The sequence below is a fragment of the Anneissia japonica genome, unplaced genomic scaffold (assembly GCF_011630105.1).
Source record: "Anneissia japonica isolate Jap-2015-1 unplaced genomic scaffold, ASM1163010v1 scaffold670_len1213532_cov191, whole genome shotgun sequence".
NCBI classification, from domain to species: Eukaryota; Metazoa; Echinodermata; class Crinoidea; order Comatulida; family Comatulidae; genus Anneissia; species Anneissia japonica.
The window spans coordinates 947,398-959,862 of NW_022693499.1; the positions used below are offsets into that span (position 1 = coordinate 947,398).

Consider the following 12,465-nt stretch of genomic DNA (forward strand, 5'->3'; position numbering starts at 1 on the left):
GGGGAACGGTGAATCAGATACAAATTTTGAAAAGGGTGTAAAAAAGGGTGGTTACGCCGCTTCCCCCTCCCCAAGTTTTTTAGAGTTTCAAAAATCTGTATTTCATTCACCGTTCCTCAGATTTTCTTCAAAAAATTATGTCTTAGAAAAATCAGTTCTACAACATATAACAATTTGTTTTCCTTCTGAACTGGAGTTAAATTTCGTAAAGAGCTGTTATTTTGGATGCACCGTTAGGATTGTCTAACGTGTGTCGGTGCCGCTGATATGGAATGCTTTAAAAAAAAAACATAAAACACCAAGGATCCTAGCCAGAAACTTGCTCTTGTACGTGACTGACCTATTCTCTAGTTAGTGTGTAACATTTTGTCGCGCCTTTGGTGTTCGAAGTCGTATTCGTTTAAGGAAAATCGTATAGAATAACTATAGAAATACTTTAGAATCAGCTTAACACGAAACGAAATAGTAAGCGAATCATAAACAAGCCGGATTCGGTTGGAAGACTCGATAATCTCCTGGTTTCACCTGGCTGCTGACCTTGTTCATTTTTGTGTAGATTTCAGCGTCATCATATCACTGAACACTTCCATTATAACAGTTCACGTCGACTCAGAGTGCACTATAAGGGAACGCGTTAGGCAATCATTAACGTGGGCATATTATAATACCGTCTCGGAGTGTTTTAAGCTTGTTTTAAATCAGCCTATCGACGTTGATACATTTGTTGTTTTAGAATGAAGATTTTACCAACGGCACTGGGGAACAGCTGCACGTTTTAAGATCAGGACAAGTCATTGGCGTTTGTTTCATAGTATTTAGCAGTCAGTTATTATCTTGTAGCTCATCCGCCTACATTCGCATACGTGTTGGATTTTGTGCAGAGAGGAAAATATGTCTGTTCCAGAGAAAACAACAACAGGTACATAATACTATTTTTTTTTAAAGTAAAGTAGGCTTGAATCCATACAACCCTAGTTAAACTTCATAGGTTATATGCTTGTAAATAAGCCTAGGTCTATAGGCCTATTAAAAGGAATATTTTTACCACTGTATTTGGAAATGTTGTTAACTGTTCTAAACATGCCCACATACTATAGGTGGCTAGGACTACATATTTGCAAATTTAAAAAATAAATTTAAAAAACACATTTCCTAATAAGTCTAATATTTATGACAATAACGAGAGACTACAAATACCGGTACTTTACTATTATTAGTCCTATTATTATTATTATTATTTTTATTATTATTATTATTATTATTATTATTATTATTATTATTATTATTATTATTATTATTGTTGTTGTTGTTATTGTTTTAGGTTGTTTATTACAACATACTTAATTTTATTCATTTGGTCAAAAGAAAAATAAAACTGACGAAAACATAAAGACACAGAGAGAAAAAGAACTCAATATTGCCAAAAAGTAAACTAAATTAAATGTAGTGGCTCTCCGATACAACGAGAACATTAATTATCATAATAGAGTCAAGTAAATATAATTATTATAAATATATATGTAAATTACAAAAGCATCTACAAAATCATTGTCAAAATGTATACTTACATACATTATATACAGGCCTATATATATGATATATACGGTATATTATATTTATTATTATTGTTGTTTATGATATGTTGAGATATATATATCTCAGATTGTTCTGAGATGATAATTAGTTGAAGAAAATATATTGTTCTCATCATTCGAACCTAAATCCTTCGATTACCGTTCGGACCGTCTGTCATCTTAGTTGTAAGGCCAAGTTGGTACACTCTTTACAAATGTCTCACGTTTTGTAAAGGTCTTGCATAACACCACAGATGCTTGTAATAGATAAACCACACGTTGATAAACTTCCAATAATGATTGTTTTATCTTTTCCCATTAGTGATGAAGATCTATGATAATAATATTATATATTGAATATTCATAAATAATATATATATATATATATATATATATATATATATATATATATATATACTGTATATCTGTATATATTGTGTATGTGTACGTGTATTATGATTATAGTAAAGCGAATGTTTTCACTTTAATCATACAAACAGAAGCAATACTATATCATCATACTACATCTAAATAAGAAACCAGAAATAAATAGCGCAAAAAATCTGACAAAAAAATGACGATACAGAGGAGGATGAAGATGATGATGGAGATGGTTATGGGAAGAAGGATAATGGAGAGGAAGGGACAGCAATGATGATAGTTAAAGATAATGTTGATGGGAGATGAAAAAGATTGAGATAATGATGACCAAGATGGTGAATGTTGAGAAAGATGATAATGACGAGGATGATGATAATCATAATTATGATTATGGTGATGAGAAAGGACGAAGATGATGAGTAAAATGAAGATGATGATGATATTGATAAAGATGTTAGATAATGATGATTAAGATAATGGTGGAGATAATACTCCGATAACAAAGATGACGAAGAGCTGGTAAGAGCTGTCTCTTATACACATCTCAACAACAGGTACATAATACTATTTCTCTTATACACATCTAGATGTGTATAAGAGACAGGTGTTACAGTGTAGGCCTATATAATTTCACCAAATACCTTTTTTAACCAACTCTATTATTGTCATAAAATCTAGAATGTTCCATTTCATAAGTGACTCTTATGATAGCATATATTGGCGTACAAGTACTGTACATTAGTGGTGACTTTCCTGTTTAAAGATTATTTTACAAAATAAAATCATTTCCTTTGTCAGGAGTGTTTGAAGTCCCAATACCAATCCAGCCATGTTAACTAGCAAACACCCTTCTTCACTTTTTAGTGTTTTGTCATTGGAATATACATACAGTATATTCCGGGATAAAAGGAGGAATGCGATTTCTTTATTGATTAACAAAAGCAACAACATATCTATGATTATATATAAATATGTGTATTGTATTGTTTTGTTTGTTTTTAATATGTAATTATATATGTATGTTTCATTCTCCACATTCGGAGGTTTATTGAATAAATTGAAATGGGAAAAAATCACTATAAATTCAACTGATCAAGTAAGGCTTAGTAGTTGTTTTTTCTATCTTATAATGGTAACTCTATTTTAAAGCATGTTTTAATGGTGGATACTGGGATTTCACGAATAAGAGATGCAGATGCAACGAGGGATGGACCGGTATTACATGCTCAGAGTCATGTAACAAAGGATCGTATGGTATCAACTGCTTTAATGTGTGTCGATGTGGACAACATGCAAATTGTGATGTTTTCACTGGACAGTGCACCTGTCCAGAAAATAGGTAAATAGTCCATCCATCTAACCATCCATTCCTCCATTCAACAATCCATTCATCTATTATCCATCCATTCTATCCATTCTATCCATTCTTCCATTCTATTCAGTCATCCATTCTATCGATTCATCCATTCTGTCCATTCATTCTTTCATTCAACCATCTATCCTATCATTCATTCAACTAATCATTCATTTATTATCCATCCATACATTCATCCTCCGTCCATTCAACCATCCGTCCATTCATCCATCCATCCATCCATCCATCCATCCATCCATCCATCCATCCATCCATCCATCCATTCGACCAATTATTCATCCCTCCATCAATCATATCAATCAATCAATCAATCCATTTATCCATCCATCCATCCATCCATTTTACCATCCATTATGTCATCCATCTATCCACCTATCCGTCCATCTATCTATCAATCAATCAATCCATCCATCAAAAATTCATAAATTAATTTTTCTATGCATAAATTTTTATTTCATCTTTTCCTCCATTTCATTTCATCCTTTTATCTATTCATCTGTTTTTATCCGTCCATCCATCTATGTATTTATCTGTCCATCTATTCTTCAATCAGTCAATCCACCCATCCAGTCATTATTCCATCAATCCCTTTATTAATGGAACAATCCATCCACCACTCGGTCCATCAACCCATCTACCAGTGCATACACTTAATACTAGACATCTATCAAAGTAATTATATTTTAATTATTGTTTTTTTTTTTTGTATCCGAATGTTTAGATCTAACTGTGTTGAGTGCAAGGCGGGACTATACGGACCAGCGTGTTCCATTCCTTGTATTTGCGAAAGTGGAGTCTGTCATACCAACGGCGTATGTATTTCAGACGGTATGATTTCGAGTTACTCCCTCCGTTCACCTAAAAACGTTTCTATTCATTCCTAGGCAGTAATAGGCAACATAAAAATGACATTGATGCAATGGGCAATGTGTCAAGAACGTACGCCTCCGTGTTATACTGGTATTCATATTAGGGAGCTTCCGATTTGTGCGACGACTCGACGCTAGAGCGGAATCACTCATGCGTGACCGTCCTACCTGGCGTCCTTCGTTCTCTGCATACGTAGATTTGGCCAAATTTATTGAAATCTATCTTATATTTACTTATTTTCTTTGTTATTAGGATACATTTAATTATGCTAAGTTACTAGTTGATGTGCGTTGATACATTTTATTTAACTTTTATCCATTGTAAAAAAAAGCACTAGATACATTTTATAAACACTATTTAAGCACCACTCTATCAGGGGAATAATATGGTACCGGTATCAATGTAGTTAAGTCATTTATATGTTTAATTGATTATGTATCTGGACTCACCACAACTGTTGTGTGTATGGCTGTTGTAAAATTGTTCCAGAAATCGACCAATCAGTAAATCAATTTAATATGAAGGGATTTTTCACGATCGGGATTTTCCCTACGTGTCTGTATAAGTACCGGCCTTGAATTGCCCTTTTACCAGCAATAATCCTTGATAATAAAAATGATGCATATGACCGATTGTTATTGTCAATCAAAATCCAGTATAGTCAATACCAGTAACACCCAGATCATTTCATTTGATTACTTCTTATCACGTGCGATACACGTCATCTTATAGGTCGCTTGACGTACCGGTAACTCGTCTTGAACCAGAAACACTCGCATAGTTCTTCCGCCATAACTATATCTCTTTCAAAAGGAAATGATGGTATAAAAAAAAAACCAGTTTAAACGTTGTGATCGACCCGACAAAGAAACAGATCTCTTTCTCAAAAGTGTGTTTATGAATCTGTTATCTTTGTCATAAGTCTCTCAACAATAGACACAAACACAAACTCTGTTCATCTTTTACACAATTCAGTCAATCAACACAACGACCAGTGTTTTTCTGTGCTTAAAAATGTAGTCCATTTCCGCGTTACTAGACTAGTCTCTCACACATTTATTTTATCTTAACAATGTGTTTAGTATTCTGCTTCACGTTCTATACAAAATAGGCCTACAAGGTATGTTTTCCAACACATATATAATCTGATAATCGGCCTATAGAAGTAGATACAAAATACACAGAGCAACTAAATACGGTAATCAACATTACTCAATTGCACGTTTGAAAATAAATGCAATTTTAGGCTAGTTACCATTTCGTAGTATTGTACAATTCGTTTTAAAATACGATACATTGATACCGATTAATCTTTATCCTAAATTTCACAGAAAATAAACCGTGATGTTCCCATTCTTATTGCTATTATTGGAGAAACGTGGGGTGGGGTTGAGGTAAATCGCAACTCTCTCACGCAGACATTACATTATAAATATGGTGTGTAAGCCAATTGGGTTAACGCGCTAATTAGCAATGGAGGGCATAACGTGTTTTCAACAAGCATAGGCCTATTTAATGAATTATGAAATCAACCGATTGAAATTGGATATAATTATTGTAGGTTTGAATGGGTAGTAGAGGTGGATTCAGGGGGACCAGCCAGTCTTCCCTCCCCCTTAAGTAAACAAAATAAAGTTATCCATGAGCAAATGTTATTCAAAGTTTGTGAGAGCCATTTCCGGCAATCAAGGTGTGCAGTATCCATTGTCTATCCATCAAGCATGAGGCTGCGGTGGTCTAAAGGCCTACCCACCATCTTCAAAATCCCCTCAATGGGGCCCCTAAAATTCCACTGGATTCGCCACTAGGTAGTCTGCAGAAATTTGTGTATTCCATCACATTAGAATTATGTTGCTCACCTTTGACATCCTCTCAGCAGCATAATCTATAAATCATGGTCACAGTGATTGAAACGACATATTATTCATAGCCAAATACTAACGTTTTACAGCCTACAATATTGTGTTCTTTATGAATTTGAACATTTTAATTTTATTCATTACACGGCTTAAAAAGAAACAATGAGAACTTGTGCAATATTTGATTGTTATTTTTAACAAATGAAGAGGAATGATCAAAACTTATATGTAGAGGATATTTGAAATAAAATTAAAGAGCAACAAATACATGAATTTAATTTAGCAGGAAGCTCTATGGGTTTTATGGTCGTCGGTGGTTGCGGATGAGTTGACGCGTTCTTCGATATTTTCGAAGTGTGGGAACATCCTCTTTTAGTTCCGTCGACGTGTACCCTAAAGCTTTCTCAGTGGTGAGGACAAAACTACGCCCATGTTGACTATGTTTATTTACATGTTACAATAGCTGTCTCCCGTCTTTATATAGAACAATTACCTTAGTGTATATAATATAAGTGTCTTTAAATTAGACCAAAATAATAGCAAATAGCAAATACTTGCTTTTAGGTCGATAATTTTCATTATTACATCAACAAGACCATATTAAATTCTTTGATTAATTATCTTAGTATCCCTAAACCCACTTGACTTTATTCTAGTATTTTATCTAATTAAGGTTATTTATACGAAATTAACCTATTTTTGTTTCAGGATCCACAACTCTTGGCGCCACAGCAATCGCGGCTATCAGCTTTGGTGTGATTCTCAGTGTTATGCTAATTCTAATTCTTATTTTGCTGTGCGCCCTCTGGCGGCGTAAACCTTTAACGAAAGTCAGCCAATCATTGACGTTAAACAGGTAACATATTAGCAGAATTCAGTCACTTATTTTACCACTAACTGGTCATAAAGTGTTTATGCATGTGTTAGCATTACATACAAATCTATACTTTAAACAATGCTATTAAATAACACTTTGCTTTGCAACTCGTTTTGACAACAATGAGTCTGATAGACCATTTTTGACCATAGTCAACCAGATTAATGTACGTTTGGTTGTTCTACCAATTGATGATGAGTTCAAGCTGTTATACCATTTTGAATTTTACAGGACATTGTGGTTTTTCATACGCAATACAATGTATTAAAAACCAATTTTATTTACAATAACCGAAAGAGTTAATCTATTGTTTAAACATTTGTCATTGGCTGGAGTTTTGTCCATGCCTGGTTTGATAGAACAGAGAGTATATTAACGAATTAAATCTACTAAAAAAAATCAATAAATTTACAGTGTGTGGTGGATCTTGACTAAACTTAGGAGTACAAAAGTAGCCATTACAAATTTTAGTAGTCGTATTTTTTATTTGTTTTTAGGGAACAAGGAGCAACGGATGTCGATGATACATTTAATGATTTTGATATCGTATATGAAGTAGGATCCGGTAAGGAATATCGTCACAAATATCCTCACATCCTAACAAAAAAAATATTGTTCTTATTGTTTTTTCATCATTCTAATCTTCACCAAGGTTGGTGCCAGGATTTTCCAGACGAGAGAAAACATGTACATTAAAGATATCTAAAATCCTTAAATATTTTTTTAAATTATTAATATGTAATGATGCATAATTTTTATGTTGTTTATTATCGTGCCCATTCATGTGGTTCAATTATAAAATTCGATTATAAATTTTGAAGTAGTATAAGTGAAAGTTTTGGTATGTAATTTATAGATTCTGAACATATTCAATTGATCAATATCGATTTCCTCCCCCTTTCAGGTCGTAATAGTATCGACACTGACGTCGGTTCGATAACATCGAGTACTAAAATGTATCCAACACGAGTTGTACAGCAACGAGAACTTCCGGGAATACCCGAAGAGGACGAGGAAGCTGGGAAATTTGTAAATATAGCAAACGAAGAAGAAAGTAATGCTATGGACCGTGTGGATAATTGGGGCTTCAAAGAGCCACCAAACAGGACAGACTCTGTGAGCTCCTCAGTACTGGCAGTACACGGTTCCGTCAGGGCAAAGGTCGAAATACACGACGAATCTGAACCTACGAACGCGGCAATGAATTCGTTAAACGGTAGTTCGAACGCGCTCAATATTGAAGTTGATTCAAATTGTCGTCTAGATAACAACATAGAGCGGGCATTATTGTCGGATGATTACATGGAACTCAGAAAGTCAATTGAAAACTTGACGGCAGCCATTGCCCATATACCGTTGGTTGTATCACAAGGTGGGGGATCGTCTGGCAATGTCTCACAAGTTGGAAATACTGACTCGTCAAGCGACCATAGTGAACAGAGGTTAATGAATGTTCCAAGTATCAAGGTGAGTGATGATGACGAGGAAGTATGTACCAGTGGGTCAGGTAATGAAGAAAGGATTAAGAGAAAAAAGAAACGAAAATCTGTTCACAATTATCTTGCGATAAACACAGGAAACGCACCTAGTAGTTCTGATGATGATGATGACGACGAAGTATTTAACGGCACACGAACTGCTTTTAATATGGACTCGGGGAATGAAAGCGACTCGAGAGGTTACAACAAAGTCGATCGTACGAAACGTTCATATAGTCGGGAAATTGTGGACGCCAATGACTACGCTTCACTACAGCTTGTGGATGCATCACCACCAATGCATAACAAAATATACCTAGCACCGAACAGTAAACATTCGAATTACTCTAAACCTTATGAATTAACTGAAATCCCCTTGGTTTCAGAAACTGATAATGCTAACGAGCGCCTCCTAGCGAATGAGAGTGAACAGCACACTGCCGCAGATGATCAATATTTGGAAACTAAAATTAATGACATCAAAATAAATGATAAAACCGACACACATTATCTGGAAACCATTCCGATTGTAAATGAACCAAGTGATTCTGTAAACAAATTGAAAGAAATTGAAAAATCGGCAAACAGTTATACAGAAGTCAACAAACCTAATGTATATGACAACAAACTGGGGTTGATACTGAAACAGGAAAGCAGCGAAACGCCTGATTCAAGCTTGTTTCAAACCATGCCAGTAGTGGAATCGAAAATTCGTCAACTCCAAAAACCATTCATGAAGCAAGCGTTTAGAGAAAATACTCAAATGTCACAACCAATTGCAGTTCCGATAAAATCCAAAATTCCTGTAAGAATCACAAAGCAGTTTACAATATAAGCCTACAAATATGAATCAAAAACATTATGCAATGCTATTATTTGCCAAATCAGTGCTTTACTCTAACCGTAGTAACTTATAATATTTCCAATAATGTTTATTTAAATATTTGCAGCTATTTTGTACTACCTCTGTCCTATTTGCGCATGCCTTTAATATACGTTGCCTGCTAATGTATAAGATTGTTATCCATAATACATTTTGTTTAAAAAAATGAAACAATGGACAATTCTGCATAGCCTCTTTTCATGGATACTGTTCTTAGGGTTTCACAAAATGACACCCCAAACGTAGATTCGTAAACGTGTACGTCTGTGCGCAGCATGCGTGTATTCCTGGCCTCTATATATTAACACGTTCTGATTGGACAGTTGTTGACAGTTTTGTGTAACGAGTTTTGGTGTTTAGGAGCTAACACTCCCAATGCTCTGGCTCCGGAGGAAAAACTTTCTTTGGCATTTTGTACAAATAGAGCTTTCCTCTAAGAATAGCCCCTTGGATAATGTTCCTGAAGTCCACAAAATGACGTAAACGTATGTAAACACGTGTGTTTCTGTGACAAGCGCGTAGTTTTGTCTGCCTTCTGATTGGTCAGTTGAGCATGATTTACAATCAGGAAAGGGCCATTAAATATGAAGTTAAAGGGACCTGCTAATGAAATACAAAGTATTGAAAATTAATAGTAGTAGTAGTAGTAGTAGTAGTAGTAGTAGTAGTTGTTGTTGTTGATGATTTTGTTGATGATGCTGATTTTGATATGATGGTGTTGATGATGATGTCGTTGTTTCTGTTGGTTTTGCTGCTGCTGGGTAATCGCTGTTATTTATTTATTTATTATATATTTATTATTTTATTATTGTATAATATTTCATTAATCATTAGATGGTTACTCATTTGCGATAATTAAAATGGTAGAACTGCCAGTTGAGTCAATTGAATGTAATGCCGTTGATTACAATAGTTAGATTTACACGTGTAACAAGTAACCTATATTCATCAGCGAGGATTGTTCTACGCTAGTGTACAATGACGTAACAATAAAAATAATTGGCCTATATGAATACTTCGATGCTCATGTTGGTCGTTTAACATATGGTTGATTTATTTATTCATGGCCTACAATAGAAAGCAATTATTATACTGTATAATAAAAAAACTTTGAGGAAAGCTGTATATCGTTAATGAAAAATTTATTTCACACATAATTTAAGTTAAAAATAAAAATTAGTGCTGATGGATGATGTTTTTTTGAACCAGATCCTTGGCATTAAAGATTTCTTGAGGATTTCTAATCCTGAAAGAATAATAATATTTTCACTCTTTTTCAATGATGCTTCAGAAATTCTCTTATCTTCCATTTTAATAGCCGCAACTAACACTAACCCCAGTCTTAGCGATTACAAATAGGGATAACTTAAACTAACCTAAGAACTACTCACGTGAGGTCGATTGTGTCCAATGAGCTCGAATATGAAAGATACTTGTTCAAAGCCAACTGTCCAATAGAAAATAATGTTCTAATATGCAAACGAAAAATACGGCGAAGGGGTCTAATTGAAATCGAAATCAGTAACGGGAATTGCGAAAGATATTATACAATAATCAATCCCAATAGAGAATCGTCCATCTGGATATATCGAGGCAAATCGTAAACCTTCCGATATCGACGATCAGGCCTGGGTTTTCCTCCCGCATAATATCTTGAAATACTCCATTCATCTAACCTAACTTAACTTTCGATTAGGACAGCAGCCTACCCGATCTCCCATTAAGAGTCAGCTCGATCAGAGCTGAACGATGTAGACTCTGCTCCATCTAAGTTAATATAAAATTATGTTGGTACTACTACTAGTAGGCCTACTCTGATGGAATGTCCACATGGCCAAAGCCACGACCCTCGGTCTGAGGTACCGCTCTTTTCTCACTTGGAATGCAGTCGACTTGGTCCTGTTATGTATGAAAATGTTCAGGGTATCTTAAAGAAGGATATGGCTCTTCCTTATTCGTGACTTAATAAATTCCATTGGTTTAATTATTTTATTAATCATGAGACAATTTAATTCTTATTGGATCCTAGTCTTGGTTAACACCCTTAAGTCACTACTTTCCATTCCTTATTTTGGTTGCGGTCATCCATCACATTTAGGTGGACAAGATGCTTCCACAACCATGGTGGGGCTGAGGTGTTATAGACCCTCAATCTGTGAAAGTCCATCCCTTGCCCTCCCTCTATTTTAAATTCCTAGACCGCCAAAGACCGTAGTGACAAATTTAAGAAGGCCCAGCCCTAAATTTTTCAAAATAAAATAGAAAATGGGGAAAAAAAAGAAAAAATGATATTCAAATTGTATGAGAGTTCAATTTCTTTCCTCAGCCCCAACCAAGGTGGGGCTGAGATGGTACCTCCTGCATCTGTGGAAGCTCCTGCATCTGTGGAAGTCCCTCCCTGGCAAATTTCTGTATCCGCCACTGAAAACCGTTTAAAAGGCCTATTGCATTTTCAGAAATCGATTAAATAAGACCTCAAATTACCAAAAATTCCTGAGATCCGCCCCCTCGGTCCCAGCAGGGTTTTTCGCCTAGGCGCCCTCACACCTGGAGCCATTTGGTCTACTTTTTACAAATTCGCACCCACCCAACAAAAATCCTGCGTGGCAGGCCTGACTGTGGTGATCGCTATCGAAACAAAAATTGAGGGCAGTATTTGAAACCGCATTAGTTGTCGGTGTACAATGGATTAACTCAATCAACCTGGACTTTTTCGTTCCATGTAAGTGGAATTGAATTCGGTATAACTCCTGAATTAACGAGTGTTTATTCTCACCTTGGCAGTGAAAAAAGGGTAATATACGCTCACACATTATAGTGGAACAATGATTAAGCTAGAAATGCTTATAGATCGTAGATAGTCTAGTACATCATATTCAAATTTTCAAATTAGGTTTTGCTACAAAGCATTGTAGATACAATATAAACAAATAAATAAATAATAATATTAAAATTGCTGAGATGGGTTTTTTAATTTAAACAAAAATTATTTCTAAAGGCAAAAAAAAAAAAAAAAAAAAAAAATGCCGTGCTCAGGGAAACATAAAACAAGTTTACAAAGAAAAATAACCATGATTCACTTAATTGCCAGATTTCTGAAGAATCTGGCAATACGACTACAGTATTACACAGTTAATTCCTTATCCTCACAAGAAAGCAATCCTAACA

The 12,465-nt window shown here is 34.9% G+C and overlaps 1 protein-coding gene across 1 annotated transcript; it reads left to right on the forward strand.

Moving 5' to 3' along the window:
* Positions 1–349: 349 nt before the first annotated feature.
* Positions 350–10,555, forward strand: LOC117100769. The gene is made up of 6 exons (XM_033240583.1): positions 350–919; positions 3,105–3,294; positions 4,052–4,158; positions 6,768–6,915; positions 7,434–7,501; positions 7,841–10,555. Exons 1-6 carry the CDS (start codon positions 892–894, stop codon positions 9,247–9,249), a joined length of 1,950 nt encoding a protein of 649 aa, XP_033096474.1. The 5' UTR covers positions 350–891; the 3' UTR covers positions 9,250–10,555.
* The last annotated feature ends 1,910 nt before the right edge of the window (positions 10,556–12,465 follow it).

Coding starts and splice junctions, on each gene's coding strand:
- LOC117100769 (XM_033240583.1), top strand. CDS start 892: ATGTCTGTTCCAGAGAAAACAACAACAG. Junction 3,295..4,051: donor TGCACCTGTCCAGAAAATAG/GTAAATAGTCCA, acceptor CCGAATGTTTAG/ATCTAACTGTGTTGAGTGCA. Junction 7,502..7,840: donor CGTATATGAAGTAGGATCCG/GTAAGGAATATC, acceptor TCCCCCTTTCAG/GTCGTAATAGTATCGACACT.